Source organism: Natrix helvetica (genome assembly GCF_964273705.1).
Source record: "Natrix helvetica genome assembly, chromosome: 1".
Taxonomy (NCBI): Eukaryota; Metazoa; Chordata; class Lepidosauria; order Squamata; family Natricidae; genus Natrix; species Natrix helvetica.
Genome location: NC_138548.1, coordinates 321,868,665 through 321,890,233, shown reverse-complemented (window position 1 = coordinate 321,890,233; position 21,569 = coordinate 321,868,665). Strand labels below are relative to the sequence as shown.

General features: G+C 37.4%; 1 protein-coding gene across 1 annotated transcript in view; it reads left to right on the top strand.

Moving 5' to 3' along the window:
* ITPR1 (inositol 1,4,5-trisphosphate receptor type 1) overlaps positions 1-20,384 on the top strand; it is a 273,195-nt gene extending 252,811 nt beyond the window's left edge. The window contains exons 56-58 of the mRNA XM_081969590.1: positions 2,023-2,183; positions 17,827-17,988; positions 20,178-20,384. Of these exons, the coding sequence (XP_081825716.1) occupies positions 2,023-2,183; positions 17,827-17,988; positions 20,178-20,261 (407 nt within the window). The 3' untranslated portion in view covers positions 20,262-20,384. The remainder of the gene's footprint in view (positions 1-2,022; positions 2,184-17,826; positions 17,989-20,177) is intronic.
* The last annotated feature ends 1,185 nt before the right edge of the window (positions 20,385-21,569 follow it).

Here is a 21,569-nt window from a genome sequence, read left to right as displayed (position 1 = left end):
GGGCAATTCTAACTTTAGAGAGATGTACAAGGAAAGTTCCCCTGGAAATTTGGTGCTGAGATAATTTATCTATATATAAATGGCTCTGTGTGTGTGTGTGTGTGTATGAGTGTGTGAGTGTGTGTTCCAGCATAACTCTGGAATGTCTTGAGCAATTTCAATCAAACTTGGTACACAGATAATGACTGTCGGGAAACAAATACTGTGGGGGTAAGACACCCCTAACACACCTCAGGGTGTGTGTTCTGTCAAGATATAGCCTGTTATGCCTTAAAATGGTTCTACTGTACAGTGCAGTGGAGTTGCCATGATAATGGCTTCACAGTACTCCACAAGGGGGCTCCCACTGGTAAGGGGGAAAATCCAACATTAGAAATAACGTTTGGTCCGGACATTTTCAACTAGGCTTTGATTATTTTTGAGGACAAATGTGTGGCTTCTGGGGGCACAGGGAAAACATTTGTAACTAATTTAATTGTCGCCGAAATCAAGACTTTTCCTGTCTAATACAGGATTAGGATAAATAAATACCTGGCCAATACCAGGTTATCAGCTAGTGTTTTATAAATTACAAAGAAGAATTGTAGTTAGGGCCGAAACAACTCAGACTATACCTATACTTTAGATCTGACCTGACTGAACAGGAAAGAATTATGGTGGAGAACATAACGAAAATGTGAAGCCAGAGATTAGCTGCTGTAAAAAAAAGGCAGATTCCATGCGTCAAAAAGTTAGGAAGGAACTCAAAAACAGAACTGCCGATGTAACACTGCCTTGTACAAATACAACATGGGATGTGGAATTCTGTGGATATTATAGAACCAAAAAGTTAAAGAGCAAATCTATCATTAACCTCTTTCCAACCCTAAACCTATGAGGAAGAACTGGGGCATCGGAGCTGTTTAGCTTCAAATAAAAATAGGGAAAGATAACACTTTTTAAAAATAAAATACCTAAAATGTAACTTGGAGAAAAATGCTTTTCTCCTTCTCTCATTGTGTTAAAACCTGAAGGTAATTTTGAAAAGTTACTATCACCATCTAGCTCCTGCTGACTTGTGGGCTTCCCAAATGCATCTTATTGGCTAGTGTGTAAAAAAAGAGAGGCTACAATAGATACACTTATTATCTGATCCAGGGTTCTTCTTATGTTTGCTTGTTCCTAAACTTCACACACTTATAAATACCAAAACAGAAATAATCAGTTCTCAGCTATTGCTGAAAGTCTGTGTTTTCTTTACATATTGTAAGTCTTCATTTTCTATATAATTGTATGTAGCCCATGAAAATGAAGTTTTATGAACTATGAACCACCCAGAAAGTAATTGACTGAGATTGGCAGCCATAGAAATTGAACAAACAAACAAATGAAATGTAGTATATTCTTAATGTTTGAAAATATTTAAGGGCCAAGCAATGTTCATTTGAACCTTATCATTACCAGAAAAAAATGTCTACAATCTATAAAGTTAAAAGTTCTCCCGCACATGCGTGGTAGTCGTTTCCGGCTCTAGGGGGTGGTGCTCATCTCCGTTTCTAAGCCGAAAAGCCAGCGCTGTCTGAAGACATCTCCGTGGTCATGTGGCCGGCATGATTCAATGCCAAAGGCGCATGGAGCACTGTTACTTTCCCACTAAAGTGACCCCTATTTTTCTACTTGCATTTTTACATGCTTTCGAACAGGCAGGTTGTTACAAGCTAGGACAAGTAATGGGAGCTCACTCCATTATGTGGCGCTAGGGATTTGAGCCACTGAACTGCCGACCTTCTTATCAACAAGCTCAGCATCTTAACCACTGAGCTACCGTGTCCCTTGCTGCAATCTATAGGTAGTCATAAAATACAGTAAAATCATGTAGTGCTGTTAAAAAAAGCTGTTTTATATTACTGGGGTTGCCTTTAAAAAAAACTTCAGTGGAATCCAATTAAGCAGTCAATATGCTATATAAAAACATATGGTACATGTAGTCGAATATTCTTCCTCCAATTGTGTTCAGCAGTCATGTTTCATTTTCCTCTTTAGGTTTGGAAAGAGACAAGTTTGATAACAAGACAGTGACTTTCGAGGAACATATTAAAGAGGAGCATAACATGTGGCATTATTTATTCTTCATTGTGTTGGTAAAAGTAAAAGACTCTACGGAATATACAGGGCCTGAGAGTTATGTAGCAGAAATGATAAAGGTGAGTTTTGCCATGTTGTGTGTGAAATATGGCTTGTTCATACTTCTTTTAATTCTTCTAATGCCAGAAAATCTGAATTCACATTCTATGAAGATTTTAAAATATTTGTAATGAGCACTGATGTGTACCTCTTTGTTTTTTTTACCCATGGAAAAATGTTCTTCTGAACAATTATAATTTGTTTTAACAAAATTGTTACAAAATAATGTCTTGTCAATGTCTGATATTTTTGGAAACTCAGTGTGTGGCCACCCATATTCTTTGGGCCCTCAATATGTTGGATCAGGCCCAAAGTTTGCACAGAGGTTGTGAATTCACTGTAATCCACTCCAGAACTCTTGCAGAAAGAAGGAAGCCTGGTAGAAGTGTTCCAGCACTACTAGGTGGCCAGAATTTGAAGATGGAAACACCTCCTTCTATGCCATCAAGTTTTTCACAACTTAATCCAAGTCTTGTCTCTCATGTGCAATCTAATTGGGAATACAAATAATTTTGTTATATTTTATTATGAGCAGACTTGGCATTTAATAGCAGCAGCCAAAGTCCTTAGGTTCCAAAGATCTAAAATTGTGGATCCCAGTGTAAAAATCCCTTGGAAAAGGCGAGTTAGTTGAATGTTCCTAAATCACATTTTCTGAGTGAGCTTACTCTCAGCCTTCTGTCATATATTTTCTTATGAATCATGTCCCATTCTTCTGTGCTCCCCCGCCCTGTCCCATTATCCCAGGATAATGTAGGATCCAATCTGGGACAGTCACCGGGACCAAGAAGTCTTTTGTCTTCTAGCAGTGAAGTTCTCTGAAGATGGGCTCCAGCATGAGTCAAAAAGCTTGGAAGACAAAATCCCTGGTCCCGTTGACTGATCCAGATTGGATCCTACAATATCTTTTCTTGCACATCACAATCAAAATCCCATTCTTCTGTGCCTTCCCCCAAAATACTTACGAGCACCTCCAGCCTATCATTCCCTATCCATCTAAAGTGATAATTACATTATATTAAAGCAGGTGATTCTGGGTTAAATCAGCATCTCAGATTTACAAGTCACCAAATTGCCACCCAAACTATCTTCCCTTCTACCACCTCGGCCATCTGTTGGATGGATAATATAGAATTCTCATTTGGCTGTCAGACCAACTTCAAATATTGAGTAGCATTTAATTGTGTATAGATCCCAGATGCTATTCTTGAAAACTTCTAGTTTTTCTTTTAGACTTCTCTTTAACAGCAAATGGGATATCTTTCTTGTTTGTTTATATTTCCGTACGTCCGTTTAAGGATTTAACTTTAAAGATTTTTTTTAAAAACCCTTTTAGAGGCAGAATGCCTTTGTTTTGCCAAATGCTCATTTAATCCTGAATTCAGTTTCCTGATTAACTTAAAGCCCTGATGGGCCAGGAGCATGTGTTTCATTTTTCTCATGCCTTCTGCCTCATCAGAAGTCTATCTGGATGACTATTCCAGCTGAATGTTTGCCTCCATTTGTAATAAAATACATGTGGTTGCCCTTGGAAGATGTATTATGCAGCATGTATTAAATGGGTTTTGAAGATAAATCCCCTTAAAATCTCTTGTTATGTAATCCATTCTGCTTTGAATTCTTTTAAGTCTGTGTCCTACTTCTGAGTATCCCCTAAATAATAGCTTCTTTTAAAAAATGTTGTGAGTAAATCGTCTGACAGTAGATTAATGGGTTAGGAAAGCTTGTCACCTTATCTTGTTCTCACAGGGCTAGAAAGTTTTTGGAATGTAATTTTGTATTTAAGTCAGAAAGCATTTGCCTGTAAAATAATTGAATGTTATGTTTGTAATAGCATACAAATGACAAAAGTTATGTAAACATGTGATAGCACATATTAAGGAACTTTTGATACAGAAAACAGCATGGTTTTTAAAATATAATTTAATAACCATTCACACAGCAATCTAGCAGGATTTTTTAAAGAGAAGAATTGCCTGTGTTTCTAAGAACATGTGAAAATGCCAAGCGATCAATTATTACCAGAACTTTTTATGGAACGAAATGCTTTTTAAAATATCTACTCCATGTTCAACAAGGTTTGCATTCCATGGAAAGAAGCTGTGTGTCCACATATCAGTAAAAATAGGCTTTGTTGGTTATCTCAGGAACCACATCACCAATAACTGCACTTGACTTGTCTTGGCTGTCAAGGGTATTGAAAAATACCAAAATACCAAATTCTCAAGCTGAATGAAACTTCAGAGTCTCTCAGAAAACAATAGCAACTCCATCTGCACTCTAGCTGGTATGTAATGGCTGGTGCCAAACCAGAAACCCTCTGAGTACCATTTGAAAAAAGGACACGCCTTGTCATGCTTTGCCTGGTCTCAGTAACACATGCCAAGTCAGCTCATACAGTTAGGATTAGATCCCAGATGAAATTAACTTTATTACAGGCCAACATGGTATTCAAAAAGTACAAGCTGGAGTACAGAGCTGCTCAAAATTTGACAACCCGGAACTGGAGATAGAGGCAGGTGACTGGAACATGGGACCTATAAGAGACATAGGTTTTCTGTTCCCTGTGAGCAGTCTATCCCGATTCCCACAATATCTCCCATTGCCCACTACTACTACTACTACTACTACTACTACTACTACTACTACTACTACTACAATCTTATTCTTATCTGCTCTTAATTCTCCCAAACTCCTCATCCTTGCTTACTCTCCATCATGGCCAAGGTCCTGTTACATCATCCTTTCACACCCTGTTTCTCGGGTTATCAGATTGGCATCAGGACAGTGCTGTCAAGCACTCAATGCTAGCACAACCACACCCTAATGTGCAACCCTCTATGAGGATCAATTGCAGCCCCACCCTCCTTCCATTGTCCATAAACTTCATTCATGGAATTCAGTACTAGTAGTGACTTCAAATGTTTCTAAAGAAAAGTGATGGTAAACAAATGGGCGTTGTACAAGTGAAAAAATAATTTTGTTAGAACGCTTAAGACTATCGACACCTTTTTCTCTTTATTGATATAGTGCAGAAATACTACTTCCAGAGGGTTGGGTTTTTTTTTTTTTTGAAAAATCTATTATGGATGTTTCTCCTAAAGGCAAGATACACAGGGGTTTAATGTGCGCAGTTAATTTTATAGCTGTAACAATTGGCTTTAAAAAGTGGGTGTGCCATACCATGCTGCTGCAGGATAGAAGAAATCCATTCTGCATGTATCTAGTATTGTCTGCCGTCTAGGGGTATAGTTGGTGTCTACTTTTGCCATGGCAAACTGATCTTATGTGTCACCCTGTTGTATCATTGCCACATTAATTGAAGATAAAAATGGAATGGTCTACAGAGCTGATCACTTGTATGATCGGCTATGTAAAATCAATTTTTTTTTTTTTTTTGTAACTGGCCACAAATAGGGATCTTTCTGATTTTATTTCAAGGACTATTTCTTGCTGGTTTGGTAAGTAAGGCTAGTTATCAGGTTCCCATGGTTGCCATAAAAACTAATGCAGCAGGGATTGCAAGCTCTTACATGCCGAGATAGAATTATTAATAATTTCTACAACTAACTTATGTTAAAAACTCTTTCAGATTGAAAATTGCAGAGCTGAATGCTATAAAATTTAGGTGGTCATACTGATCTGTATTCTTTTACTGACTAGTGTACCATGTTTAATCAGTGTTATTTCTCTTATAACATGCCTTTTTCTTTTTCTGTGGTTTCAGGAAAGTTCATTTTAATCCTTTCTTCTGGGTAGCGATGTAGCCAGCTAAACATTGATTACCTATCTTAATGCTTCTAGGATTCCTTGCCTTATGGAACTTCCTTGCCGTCATCAATTTTATTCTCCCAAACCTGCAAAACAGTATTTAAAAAGTTACACTTGCCTTTACAAGAAAACACAAGGAATTTCTTGAGGTCATTTTATGAGCTGATCAATATTCCCTCTTTGTGATCAACACAGCAAAGCAAAAAAATTACTTAACTAGTACACTAAGATGCTGCAGTTCTTTTAGAAACAAAATTAGCATACATTTGTACACTAATTCCCTCACCATATTACTATGATGAGACTCTTGAGGATGGATGGATGGATGGATGGATGGATGGATGGATGGATGGATGGATGGATTTTTCTGCCATCTACATATTGCATAGAAAGGCAGTGGCACTTTTGTAACTTATTTTTTACCTAAGTATTTATACCTGCATTTGCAAGATGCTGCAACGTCTGGGAAAGGGAAGGTAATTTGTAAATAATTCAGATAATGTACATGAGAGCATATGCACCAAAGACAAATTCCTTGTGTGTCCAATCACACTTGGCCAATAAAGAATTCTATTCTATTCTATTCTATTCTATTCTATTCTATTCTATTCTATTCTATTCTATTCTATTCTATTCTATTCTATTCTATTCTATTCTATTCATAAGCTACAGGAGTTACATTGCAGCTGATGTAGGCTGCTTTGGCTGTTTGTAGGTCTCTTCTCCTACACACTGTAGCTTAGCCAAAGTGAGCAGGGTGAAATTGAAGACTTCTGTTTGATTCTCTCTTCCCTTTGGCACTGGACCAGCCAGCATGCAAATCACCAGACTGCTTTATGTGGGTTATTTTTTTTTTAGCTACAGCCTTGAACAAATAGCCTGCTTGAGCCAGGAACAGGAAAGCGAAAAGAGCCAAGAGTTTCCACCAGTAGGAAAACAGATTGCCCAGAAGTTCATGTATTGCAGCTTATAACAACCACAGTCTAATTCCAACATTAGTTGACCAGATAGATCTAGAACAGATTTTGAACTGTAACAAATTCCTTGTATGAAATGTATTTAAATCTTAGGAGTTAATTCTTCCTTATTCCCAAATAATTATACTCTGCAGAGTCCCCTAATGTACGTGTGTATCTATGGCCGTGTATAGTATTTGGGACACATTCACAGTCAAATCAAATACTTGAAAAACCATTTTTTCATTAAACTTGAAAGTTTAAGAAAGGATGTAGAATTGTTTAGTCACATAATTCACTTACTTACTTACTTACTTACTTACTTACTTACTTACTTACTTACTTACTTGTATGCCATCTAATCTAGAGACATTTTTACTTCTTTGGAAATATCAGTACTAACTACAGTATTGGATTGGTGGGACATGAGTAGTTTTATGTTGACTTGTAAGGTTGTCTTTAAATTAGAGAGCCTAACTCACACAGAAGAATTTGTAGATATTTGAATAAAACTGAGTTTTGTCTCATACATATCAAAATGGCTGACTGTGATCTACATATGACTACATCTTGTAGTATTAGTTATTATTATTGCTTATACTTGAATGCCAGCTAACTCCCAATGCCTCACAAAAATTAAACAAAGAAATTACAATAAAATCAATAAAAGGTGGCAAGTGGAATAGATAAGTACGAGGTCTCACTCTCCCTTGCCAAAGGTCTGGGTGAAGAGCCAAGTCTTCATTCTTCTGAACAACAGGAGAGTGGTAACCCTCTGGTTCTTGGAAGGAACTTCATTCCAGAGGGTAAGCATGGCTACAGAGAAAGTGCGTTTCTGTGGTCCTAATCATTCACATTGTTTAATCAAACCCAGATGGTGCCAACCTTACAAGATTGAAGTGGTCAGGCAAATGATATGGAAGACAAGTGTTTCCTTGAGTAACCAGCCCATATGCTGTTTAGGACTTTATAGGTAACAATCAAAACCTTTCAGAACCTCGAAAATAAAATAGCAGCCACTGCAGCTCATAGGTCAGTGCTGGTGAACCTTTTTTGCCTTGGGTGCCAAAAGCCCGTGCGTGCTATTGCACGCCCACGTGTGCCCACACCCATAATTTTATGCCCCCCCACTCTGTTACCCCTGTGCATGAGTATGTGACACCCCCCCCCACTGCCCCGTGCATGTGCACATGGCTTTTTTGGAGCCTGGGGAGGGCGAAAACGGTCTCCCCTGAAGGCCCTCTGGAGGCTGAAAACACCCTCCCAGAGCTTCAGCGTGAGCCCTGTACTTACCTGGCATTGCATGGGGACTCCTGGGAAGGGAAGAGCAGCTGAAAATCAGCTGGAGCCGAGTTAGGACAATGGCTGGCATGCCCGCTGATATGGCTTCGCATGCCATCTGTGGCACGCGTGCCATAGATTCGCCATCATGGCCATAGTCTTCTAGGGCCATACCAGGGCCAGAAGGGATAAGAAAAAAAATGAAAAGGAATCAAGTTCTAGGACATTATTTGAATGGACTAAAAATCAAGAGTTAAAAGTAAATGGAAGGAATATACAGTTATTTGATCTAGGGTAAATAATTTAGTTTTTTTCTGGTAACCCTATGGATTTTTGTACTGAAGTAACAGGCCTTTAAGGATTTGTTTATCGATAAGAGATAAGATATGAGAGGAAGAGATTGTTTATATTTAAGGTAAGGTGACAAGTTACTAAAATTGATTATATTTGCTGTGATGAAGAGGGAGGCGATTTCTTTATATATATTTTTCTTTTTTCTTATATTATTTTTTATTTTCTATTTTTTTCTTATTTGTACCTTGCATTTTCCCCTGTTTATTATTTTTAATGTTGCAATTGTAATTTTTAATAAAATTGCTCTTTTAAAAACCATAAGTTTGATTTGATTTGAAGCAATTGTCTTTTTTTTTTCTTTGCAGAAAATTGTATTTTTAAAATTAAGCACAAAACAGACCCTGTTTTGGAACATATCTCATTCTGTAGCCCCAAGAAACATCAATCTAACCTCTTTCAACTATTTGTGCCAAAAGAGAAGAAAAACTGGGGCTGGGCATTACCTGTTCTGCCCTTCTATTCATTTGGTCCTTTTCTCCTTTATCTATTGCCCAATATTTTCAGAGTGAGGCTCCATTACCTTGAGCAGATTACAAAATATTACTGAATATAGACGGTGCGTGTGCAGACGGTATTTTTGTTAAATGAGCCTTTTTATGCAATTAATTCCAGCACAGCCACTCATGCTATAATCTGTCCTGGTTTATTCATGTAATCCCTTTTGTGCCATATAACAAAAACTAGGTTAGCAGAAGGCCTTGCACTGTCATAGAATGAAAGACCCAAAGGAACCTCCTCTGGGCAATCCCTCAGCTGCCTTTCATCACTGATTATGTAAAACCTTAGTGGCGCTTCCTTGTCATGAAAATTACTTCATCATAGGAAACAGCTGCTAAGCTAACTGTGAATTTCCCTGTAGCCTTGAACTATTTGCAGATAATTTTAAACTACACAAGTCTTTGTACATCCTAGCTTTTAAATCATGGAAACTAACTTTATTTCCTTCATTATTTTAAGGGTTGCCACCTGGCAAATTTCAGAATATCAGTCAGATAGTTGCCCTGTTTTATTAATTTGTCTCTTCTTACACAAGGAAGTTCATGGGTAGCACTAGCAAATTAGGTGTGGTTAAGTTTACTTAATTAGGAGGACAACAATTAACTCCAGACACAGGGCAATCAGGATATCACTCTTAGTTGTGTTAAAAAAGCTGAGGAGAAAATAAGTAGTTGGTTAGTTTCTTTCCCTCCCTTCCTTAAAAAAAATAAAGGGAAGAAGTAATGAGTGGCAGAAACCCAATCGTTTTGTTCATTTCACTTAGATTTTTCAGAAATTACTAAATAATTAGGCTTTGATTCATCCAAAGTTCTAAAAATCCCCTTTTAAACTTTCTAATTTTTTTCCTCCGCCATCTCATTCTACACTCTGTAAAAAAAATCAAAAAATCTTAACTTCACTTTTTCCTTGCATTCATCCTTTCCACATCATGTGCATTGCCTTCTGAGTACAATTCTGAGAATCAAAATTGAAATGTGGAAATGGATTTGCAAAAAAGATTTTCTGTTCTCATAGAAATAGCCTAAGAAGTTATTCTTGAATTATTTTTCCTGCTGATTCTAAAATATCCATCCTTAATGTAATTAAGTGCCTAGTAGTTCATTTGCTGAAAGGAGTAAAATCATCTTGGGCAGGGATTGGATCATATGTTTATTTGTTTGTTTGTTGTAGGGGAATGCAAATCTTCTGATGTCCTGATTCTTGCCAATTGTTTTGTAGTATGGTTATTCAATTCCTAGTATATACAGTATTACGACTTCATTTTATCATAGTAACAGTGCAACAGCAAGTAATGTATTGTACAAATGTGCCCTTTGACCTGTACTTTTTCTCAGCAGTTCAAATCTTGGTCTGTTAGCTTTTCCATACTAACTCTTTTTTTTATGAGGCATCCATTTATTTATTTATTATTTATTTTAGAAAATGTGTATTGCCGCCTACTCGCCCATGGCGACTCAAGGCGGCTTACATTAATATAAAAACCATCATATAAAAATAAAAGAAAATAATAAAAAAATAATAAATGATTAATAGTACACACACACACCCCAATACCGGCAACAATACATATTCATACAAGCCATTTAATGGGTTTCATCCCACTCTGGGTTCCCCAGTTCCATTGGCAGAACCAGGTCCTCAGCCCCTTCCGAAAGAGTGTTAGAGGGGGAGCCAATCTAATCTCTGGGGGAATGATGTTCCAGAGAAAGGGAGCAACCACTGAGAAGGCCCTTTTTCTGGGTACCACTAGTTGTATCTCTCTAGGGCCATGATGGCGAATCTATGGCACGCATAGGTGCCCTCTCTGTGGCCACGTGCTCCATCGCCAGCCGCTTTTTTGGTTTCTGGCGTGCACATGCACAACTGTTCTTTGCAGATGCTGGAGTGCCAGAAAATGTCCTGAAAACGCCCCCCAAAACAGCCAAAAAACAGATTGTTTGGGGGGTTGTTTTCAAGCCCAAAGCAGTCCCCCCCAAAAAAGGCCTGAAAATGACCCAAAAAACAGCCCGAAAATGGCCAAAAAACAGGCATGTGCACATTGGCCAACTGGTCTTCAGGTTTCTGGTGCTGTGACTTGCTCATGCACGCACATTCTGTTTTGGGCACTTGGTTCCAAAAAGGTTTGCCATCACTGCCCTAGGGGATGGGACCCATAACATTCCTTGCCTTCTGGCTCTAGTGGGTCGGGTAGAGTTAACTCTTTTTTTTTGGAAATGTAACACATTCAGGCAGTGTTATCTCCACCACTACCCCATCCTTAAATTTCTCCATCTTTTCATTTGAGGGTGCTGTCTCTTTCTTTTTTTTATTCAGTACCAAACTATTTGCTACTTTTTAAAAGGAAAGAAACTGTGGGTGGAATGTCAGAATGCTTATAATGCATTTGAACCACTGCCAAAGTAGATGATGTTTTAAAAATACAATCCATTTGGAAAGACCCCCTGTAACGAAATTCAGTGAAAGCGTGGAAGAGCGTTTCTCAGAAGGCATTAAATTTCCCATCACGTGGGGAAACTTCCTTTTAAATAAGTTTTTTTAAAAAAAAACGCATTGTTGTGGATGCTTTAAAGCTTGGCCATCACCGCCCCCATGTCTGAGATTCTGATGATAGCTACTTGAAAGGGACTTTTCCAACATTACTTAGAAAAGAGCGAGCCAGAAACAACTCTTGTGGTTAGCCATCTTCCGTCAGTGGGTTAATTCAGTTTGTCTGTTTCAATAGAGGAAGCTTTGCTGGGAAGTAGGAACTGACAACTCAATCAGGGTTGTTGGAGGGTCACAGCAGATAGTGCCTAACAACAGTGGGGGAGAACAATAGGAAGCAGGGGTGGTGTAGGTAGAAACATGGAAACAAATCCAAAATAAAGCTTTTGGATTGTGCTTACGTCTATTTAACGTACTGTGCTTGCAGAATCAGACTTCAAGGGTGCTATTGAAATAACTGAAGGCTTATTTGACTTGAAGATTTTTAACAACCTCCAAGTTAACAAAGAAAAGTCAGAAGGAATGACCAACTACATCAAAAACAAATGTAATGGTCATAATAAGCCTTGAAAATTAAGACTCAAAAGCAGTGTAAAAGCAAGAGTGAATAAAATGAACAATTGTTCTCAAAACAATGTAAAAGAAATAGAAAAAGGATTAATAGAAATGAAACACAATGAAACAGGGGACTTCATAATATCACTCCAAGATCAGGACAATTATATACCTTCTAAAGGAAATTGCTGCAGATAGAAACTTTGCTAGTGAAGGAAAGTTCTGATCTACGACTAAGAAATGGATCACTTCTCCCTCAAAAAATTGGGATTGTTTTAAGGGTGGTGAAGTTCTAGGCCAGGTTTAACTGGCATAGAAAGAGCAACAGAAGACAAACAAACCCGAGGCCCTTTCACATGTGTTCTTCTGTTGCTCTTTCTAGGCCAGTTAAACCTGGCCTAGAACTTCACCACCCAGATTGGGATTAATACAATCCCAATATTTTGTGAAGGAGGAGCAATCCATTTCTTAGATCAGAAATATATAATGAACGAGGAGACTTCATAATCTGCCTCCCAAATCAGTGAATCGAGTCTTACTCCACCGCCCATCTAATACTGCTGAGAGTAACATGTCAAAGTGGGGTAACAAAAAGGTTCTACTGAGAAAATAAGTGGAATGAGTAGTTTGGTGATTTTAAAAATCTCATCTAGAACCACCTCTGGATGCTGGTTTTAGCACCTAGATGCATCTGCCTGGCAATGTCAAAGGTGTTTTGACAGATTTCAGGTTTAGCTTTCTCTAAATGTAGAGGCAACAAAGATGAAATATAAATGCCACAGGCCAGCTAATTTTTTTTTTCTTTCCAGATTGATGAAAAGCCATCAAGGAGAATTAATGAGGCCAATGGGCCATTAGAAAACAAGAGTTTAAGCCAATAAGAGTTTGTGCATGGACTCTTGCTTCTGGTGAAATCGTATCAGCCTCTGTGCAGATTAAAGAAATTAAAGCATAGTATGGGATGTGAAAGAGCAAGGACTAACAGACTTTAAATCATAGTAGATGCGTACTTGCGTACCATATAGAATATGGGATATGTTTCACCTCTGAAAACTTAATGATAACAGGACTGTTTCTTTGGAGTGAAAATATTGCCTTGGTACTATTGTTAACTTTGGCAGAAATGGCTCTCAGTAATTCTGGATAAAGTGTGATGGCTTGAGAAATTATACCAAGGTATGTAAACCTAGGAATTGCTCAGTTTTATTCTTCCCAATTTCTCACTGGTTTTTGTGGCAACTTGCTCATAATGTTGTTCTTTATTAATTTATATTGTATTGCTTTTTAATTAATAACCCAAAAGCAAAACACAAGGCTCACTGAGTTGGAGATGGATGGATGGATGGATGGATGGATGGATGGATGGATGGATGGATAGATAGAGATAGATAGAGATAGATAGAGATAGATAGAGATAGATATAAATAGATATAGATAGATAGATACAGATAGATATAGATGGATAGATATATTGTCAAAGAGGAAAAAAATACATAAAAGTGTTTTAACAAAAAAAATACAACAAAAGAAAAAAACATATCATTGGTAAGCTTTCAGTGAAATGATAATCCAGACACTCTTGTGTTCAGATGACATTTAAGAGAGGATAACTGGTGTGCAAAAAGATCATTGACTTGAGGGGTGCAGACAATGATGCGCTGGGAGATTTTTCTGTATGTGCAAGAAAAACGCCTTTAATCAATGCCAGAGCATTCATTCTACTGGAGCTGATTGACTGGTCTGAAGGTGTATATGAGGTATATACCTTTGATGTTCAAACTGACTACAGCGGAAATAAAGAAGTTCATTGATGAACAAGTGCAAGTACCACAGTGGCCCTGTCATGCTCAATCAATAGAGAGATGTGTGAAACAGGTCGCAGAAGGCAGCAAGCAGCAAACACATGAGAAATGTGAGGGTTATATCAGAGGCCAAGAAGCAAGCTGGCAATAGATGTCGAAGAACGGATCAAAACAAGATTGGATGAAACCTACTTAGACATTTTTGTAACTCAGATAATTGCTTTCTGATGTTAGTTTATGAGTGTATGGATTATTTTTTGCTTAGCTAGATAATATTCATGCAGGAAAAAAAACCTTTAATTTTTGTAACACAAGGTGCAATTTTGAGAAGATAAAGTTAACAGTATGTGGGTTACAAGAGACTTTTGTCAGGTATGTGATCAGACGTGGACTTACCAAGCTAAATGTTGTGCAATTGAAAAAAATAACAGCAGATTTGAAATCTTGGTGTAAAAAGCCATATGTTTAGAACCCCCTCACTGAAAATAATTGCAAAAATTAATTTTCACCCCATTAAATGACACACCCTATTATAACACATAACATAAAACATATAACATAACATACAATAACAATGTCAGTGTAACTCAGGGGTGGGTTCCGGCAGTCACTACTGCCGGTTCACTTGTGAGTGTGCACATGCACAGTGCAATAAAAATTGTTCTGCGCATGCGCAGAAGCAAAAAAACAAGATGGCAGCGCCTATGACGCCGCCCAAACAACCTATTCAGGGGTGTGGCAGGTTTGGGTCACTGCCAGTTCCAGCGACCAGGGCCGCCAAACCATTACTGGTTTGGTCAAAGCGGTCTGAACCAGTAGGAACCCACCACTGGTGTAACTTTATAACATTACAATTCCTTATATACATGTCTAATGCAAAAATATTCAACCCCATATACATTCAACTTCATACATATTTCTAATACGTTTATACAACTTTTGCAGGATTGGAAAGAGAAATCTACCGCTCCATTTATTTAATGGTTGAAAACCTGCTTGCACTTGCATCACCAGATCGGTTTTTCAAAAGAAAAGTGGTCTTAGCCTTAGTTTTGATAAGCCCTTTCCTTAAAAAATTCTGCTAAAGTCTGTCAACTTCCTCTGCGGCCCACTGGGTGTTAGTTTAAAAAAAAAACTTGCATCAATGTCCTTTAAACTAAAATCCTTAAATGAATAAAGTTTTGAGTAGGAGGTAGCAAAATGAGTCAATGTTCTTACAGAGACAAAACAATGTTGTGGCTCAAGAAGTAATGTTCTTAAATAATTGATATTAAGCTGATGGATTATGTTTGCTGAGAATAGCTATATAACTGATTAATATGGTGAATTAAAAGGCAAAGCTGATTACTTTCCCAGGAAAGGGTTTTGTACCTGACCTCATTTTTAGTTTTACTTCTTCTAACCACATAAACATTGAGGGTCTATGTGGGGACACAACAATTTAGAATAATGTTTTTTTAAATTTATGAATGTATTCACAACAAATGATTTCCAAAGAAGTACAGCTTTCTATTCCTACACACACAATTGTAAGCATTGTATATCATTTTATTGGCTGTGAGCGTAGCTATTTTTAAACATTCACATTTGAAAATCAAACTATAGGACACAACTGATGACCCAATTGAGCCCAAAATTTCTGTTGTCAAGTGAGATACTTGTTAAGTGAGTTTTGCCCCACCTTTTACCACCTTTCTTGCTACAGTTGTCAGGTGAATCACTGCATCTGTTAAGTTAGTAACATGGTCGCTAAGTCAATCTGGCTTCTTCCTCATTGACTTTGCTTGTCAGAAGGTCACAAAAGGTAATCACATGACCAAGCTGCCAAGCATCTGAAATTTTATTAAGTGACCATGCTGCAATGGTCATAGGTCACTTTTTTTAGTGCCGTTGTAACTGAACAGTTACTAAGTGAACTGTTGTAAATTAAGGACTACCTGTAATATAAAGGACTAGGGGAGACATGATAGCAGTGTTCCAATATCTCAGGGGTTGCCACAAAGAAGAGGGAGTCAAACTATTCTCCAAAGCACTTGAAGGCAGGACAAGAAGCAATGGGTGGAAACTAATCAAGAAGAGAAGCAACTTAGAACTGAGGAGAAACTTCCTGACAGTGAGAACAATTAATCAGTGGAACAGCTTCCCTCCAGAAGTTGTGAATGCCCCAACACTGGAAGTCTTTAAGAAGATGTTGGATAGCCATTTGTCTGAAACGGTATAGGTTTTCCTGCCTAGGCAGGGGGTTGGACTAGAAGACCTCCAACAAGGTCCCTTCCAACTCTACTATTGTATTGTATTGTATTGTAATCCATGGAGATTGTGTTAAAAATGAAAAGGTGAACATTAGAATGAAAGCAATCAAGATGCAACTGCAGCAGTCAGATGTCCTCTATTACTGTGGTTGATTGACCACCTCAGACACTCTTTAAGCAGATGACTGTGTTTGTCTCTTTAGTCACCGCTGTATTTGGATATAAGGTCTAAGTGATTAAACAAATAACAGTAGCAAAAGTAAAGTAATGAATGTGCCAACATGGTTGAATTCCTAAATAATATGCAAATATGTTCTTTCATTATTATTTGTTGATATACAACTTGATTTACAACTTAGCTACCGTTTGAAGAGTTGAAACTGGTGTCAAGGCTCATGATTTAATTTGGGCATTTGTTGGAACCCTGACAATTGGTATTTATAAGACATGGATCAAGATCAGAGGTGGGTTGCTCCCGGTTCAGCCTGGATCAGGCGAACCGGTAGTAGCTCCGCCCACCTACCTGGACGCTTCTGCACATGCACGCATGCAAGCGAACCAGTAGTAAAAAAATTAGAAACCCACCACCGATATATAAAATTTACTGTGTTCCAGTTTCAGACGTTATCTCTCTACACAGCCCAGCTTTCTTACTTCCTTCTCAAACTTTTCTCTGAATGTTAATGTCCCCAATGTGGGAGAATAAAGAATCGAAGCACTAAAATGAATAGTACTGCATTGCACTATTCCAATAGATTTCAATAATTGTAATACTGTATTGTAATATTAAGATTGATGTAAATATATACCAGTGTATATAACCCTGCAATGGGCAGGGTTACTTATAAACAAATTTCCAGACCATTAATTTGTTAACGAAGAGTAAATATGAAGTTAAAACTCTTTATCTATGACTGGAGGTTAACAGGTTACTCATTGGACTCTGTGTTCAGTCCATATTTGGCCAACTAGTCAAGCAAATCTTCTTTCCATTGTCTTAGTGCTCCATATTCATCATGTAAAAATAACAAAACTATTCAGGGCTCTCAGGTGTACCAAATTTCTTGACTTATGGGACTGTATAAAATAGCATCTGACTTTCTAGGTGGTTGTTTTCTGAATGAATTGAGAGGCCTAGTCGTTAAAATAAACAGTTCTTCCAGAGAGTGGCCAAGGAGTAGACCACAAAATCGCTCTCTTTCACCTGTGGTAGAAGCCCAAAAGCCAAGTAAACAAACCCACTTTTTCCTCTTGTGAACATATATCATTATTTTGTGTTAAATACTTTGAAAATATGTTGTATTCACAGAATGATCAGGATCAACTAGACTTATCCCTTCATTTGGGAGAAAAAACTGAATGTGTGACCCAGAATGCTATTCTCTCCAATGAAGCTTCAGTGTTCTACATTAGGGGTGTCATCATTTGATGTATCATGACTTTTTTCCCTTTGCTAAACTGGGCATGGGCGTGGCCAACTATGAGATGCAATTATTCTAATAATGGTTTGTTTTGTGACTTCTGAACATCAGGCAAATTTTCCAAGATAAATATTCCAAGGCAAATATTTTTAGGCTTATTCTTATATTATTTAGGCTTGACTTGTTCACTTTTTTTCCTCTTCTTTACGGTAGATGTTTGCGAAGCTTTGACAATATAACCTTTTGCTTATAATTAAAATGCAGACGATCTTAATAAATTACATTTCAGGAAAGAAATCTGGATTGGTTCCCCCGGATGCGTGCCATGTCACTTGTTAGTAGCGACTCAGAAGGAGAACAGAATGAACTTAGAAACCTGCAGGAGAAGCTTGAATCAACAATGAAGCTGGTATCTAACCTTTCTAGTCAGCTGACGGAACTTAAAGATCAGGTACAAAACATAGAAGAAAATGTTTACCAAAATAAGGCCCATAAGGCTGCTTGAGAAAGGTGTAAACCTGATTAATGGGAGAAAGGAAAATTGGAAGTGTATATGTCAGTGAAAATGGCAGAGGGTTGCAGGCAGCTGAAAACGGAGCTCAGGAGCCCGTTTTCGCTGGCAGAGCACTCAGGCCACCCTAGGCACCCCCGACAGGAGGTACATCGAGCTGGCCACACTCAACCCTAGCCATGCTCACCCCTGCCCCCAAGGTCAAACACAACCCTGATGCGACCGTCAATAAAATTGAATTCGACACCTCTGGTATATGTGATCTATATAGACATCAACAATAGTACTGTTAATAAATTGGCATTTTGACATCCAATTTCACAATTTTCCCCTTGCCATCACCATTTTGACTGAACAAATTAAAGTATATGTTGTTTTGTTCTTGGCCGGGACGAGTAATTCATTTTCAAAGACAGTAAGCTATAGTAAAACAAATCAAACTTCCTCTGTCCTCACTCTCTCTTTAAAAAAGCAAGCAAAAGAATATAAGGAAGTCTTATTACTTAATATGCCATAACATCCCCAGTGGAATGGTGCTGAGGATGGCTTATATAGAGAATCACAAACTTTTTAAGTTCAGTCAAGATTTTTGGTCCATGTATTCTGTATAGCACTGTATAGTACTTTGTGCTTCATCCTTCTTTGTAGTTGAAGTTTTAATTTCTCTTTGGTGGACTTTCAGGGACTCTTGGCCCCATCTTCGATTTCATTGACAAATCAATGAATTGTGCCTACAAGAACAAGCTACAGATACACACAACATTTTCTCTACTTTCTTATGGAGATAAGCAACTTTTCATCCTAGTTTGTTGCAATCCTGCTTTATCTCTTCTCTTTGCCCGTAAAATCAAATCATAGCTATTTTAGATGAGAGAAAATGGTGTATGCTGGGTTGCCACAACCTGGTATCAGCCACTACCAAGCTTTGTGTACTGAGAGCAGGAAGAAGAAGGAATATAGAGAAGGATGAGACAAAATCCAGGGCTTGTGTCCATTTATTGTCATAATATTGCATATACTATAAAAACAGCCTTATGTTTGCCAGGGCTTATTTTGTGGAACTCCAAACAAATACCAATCTATCCCTCCCCCCCCCTTTCAATAAAAGACAAATTTGAATGGGATATATAAGGCAGCTTGAAGCTTTTGTCTGTAATCTGTTTTTCCCCCAAATCCAAATACTACTATTGTCAAAAGGTACAATCATATTCTTCCTTCTTCAATTTTTTCAATTTTGTAATATGTATATCACATTTCAAGGCCTTGAGGACCCTACTTACTCTTGTCCCTGTCATTTTTTTTAGATTTGCTATTATAAGGTATTTTTTAAAAGTTTTGTTTCAGTATCTCCCAAATCTGTTACACCTGGTGGTGTTTGAGCATAGGGCCAAGGCTCTATTCTTATGGTTTTAAAAGCAATAATAGTTTGGGAATACTGGGAAGTACCCCAAGGTGTTGCACATCAAGTTCCAGATGTTATTGACCACTTTCCTTGCCTTCTCTGCAAGATCATATAAAACTATGAAGCACATTAAAATGTCACAAAATGTACTAGAGGACTGTTGCTTTGGTGGCAAGAATACATGATTTAAGTTATCACTTTGGTCCAGCTTCACTAGTCTTGTAGAAAATAAACACGACTGAAGTTTTCATCTTCAGCTGGCTTCGTTTTTAAATTTTATTCTTTATTAGGAACATAGTAGTGGTGAGAGGTTTTCTTCAATGCAGCAGAAAAAGGGGGAACCCAGTTTCTTTAAAATGAAGAATTATTTTGGAATATAGAGACTATGGGCAGCAAGGATGTTTACTGCATGTACTGTATTTAGAGATATGAAAAAAGGCTGTATTCAATGTTAAATCACAACAAACTCTATTGGCCTAACAGAACAGTTCTTCTGATCAAATAACAGGATTAGTGCTGGATTGCTTCAGTTCCCTCTGATTGTTTCCAAACTTTGTAAAGAAATGGGTTAGCTTTGTTTTCACTAACTGTAGCAGGCAAAAGTGGATAACTTGTTGCAATCAATTTTGGGAAATAAAGATGACCACAATAAATAGCAGTAGCTTATTCTGTGGTCTGACGTACAGGAAGTATTTGTGTCTACTGAGTAAATGTTTCAATTTTCCAGATGACAGAGCAGAGGAAGCAAAAACAGCGTATTGGTCTCCTAGGACATCCTCCTATCAATGTGAACCCACAGCACCCAGCATAAATTGGATGGGTGGTTCGTCTCCCCATTGTATTTCCTTCCTTCATACCAGAGTTGAGATCCAGTTCTTAAAGCTGCTTCGATGTATTCCCAGTTCATGTAAATAAACCTGATTTTTTTATACTGTATGTATAGCACTGCTCTGAGAAAGAAAGGAGCTTATAAATATGGGCATATTATGACAGGAGGATTACATTTGTACTTTCAAAATGTGTTTTTATAGGAAGAAAGGCACATCTAATTTGCACTTGAAAAAAAGGATTTATGTCTAAAAGAATACGTGATCTGTATTTTGTATTTAAAACCTCAGATAGCTAGTATTTATGTTTTATACAATTGTGCAATATGAATTATGCAATCACACTAGTTTCTTTAGGAATGTATCCTAGAGGGAGTGCACATTTTTTAATCCGGTGTCATCTTACTCCATTTGTAAAAGAGCATCAAGTGTCCACTGATATAGGCTGCTGCCAAATGCTGTTCCTAGTGCGGTTTTCTTCTCCAGGCCCAATTCCCTGTTTGATTTTTTGTTTGTTTGTTTGGTTTGGTAAAATACAGTATTTGGAATAGTTTGAAGCACTGTGGCAATAGAGCCTTCTTTTATTCCAGCCAAAGTTGATCGATCCCCCTATTTAAAACAAAGGTTTTTTTTTTTCAAAATCTTATTGAGCTGATCCTTCGATCATGGTGCTGGAAAAGTTACCCAAACATTAATTAATGAATAAAACTTGAAGGGAATCTTTTGTTTTGTTATGACAGATTATATCAGGCTGGTTCTCAAGGACTGGTAGTCAGGGTAATCTTCTAAAATACTTTTCTTGGTTTTGGTGCCATTTTGGTTTAGAAGAACCTAGAATAACGTAGATCTATCCATCTATCATCTGTACATTTTGTTACATTTCCTTCAGTTATAGTTTGTACCAGTTAAAAATAAACTTGGCCTTCTAGGATCCCTAGCTGAGCACTGATTTTCCAATACTTGTGAAAGAGCCACTAGATATAGATTATGCTTTAGTTTTTCTTCACACTTTGTTAATCTTAAAAGATTATATAAATATAAATATAAATATAAATATAAATATAAATATATATATATATATATATATATATATATATATATATATATATATATATATATATATATATATATATATATATAATGTCATCTAGTTTTGTACGTGATCCTCAGAGATTACAGAAGCAATCTCTGCTTTTAATAAGGAGCAGGGAGGTGAGTGCTTATAAAAGTTTGTAAATGCAAAAATATAGATATTTAAATAAATGATACAGAGTTCCAGAGCGACAGCTTCA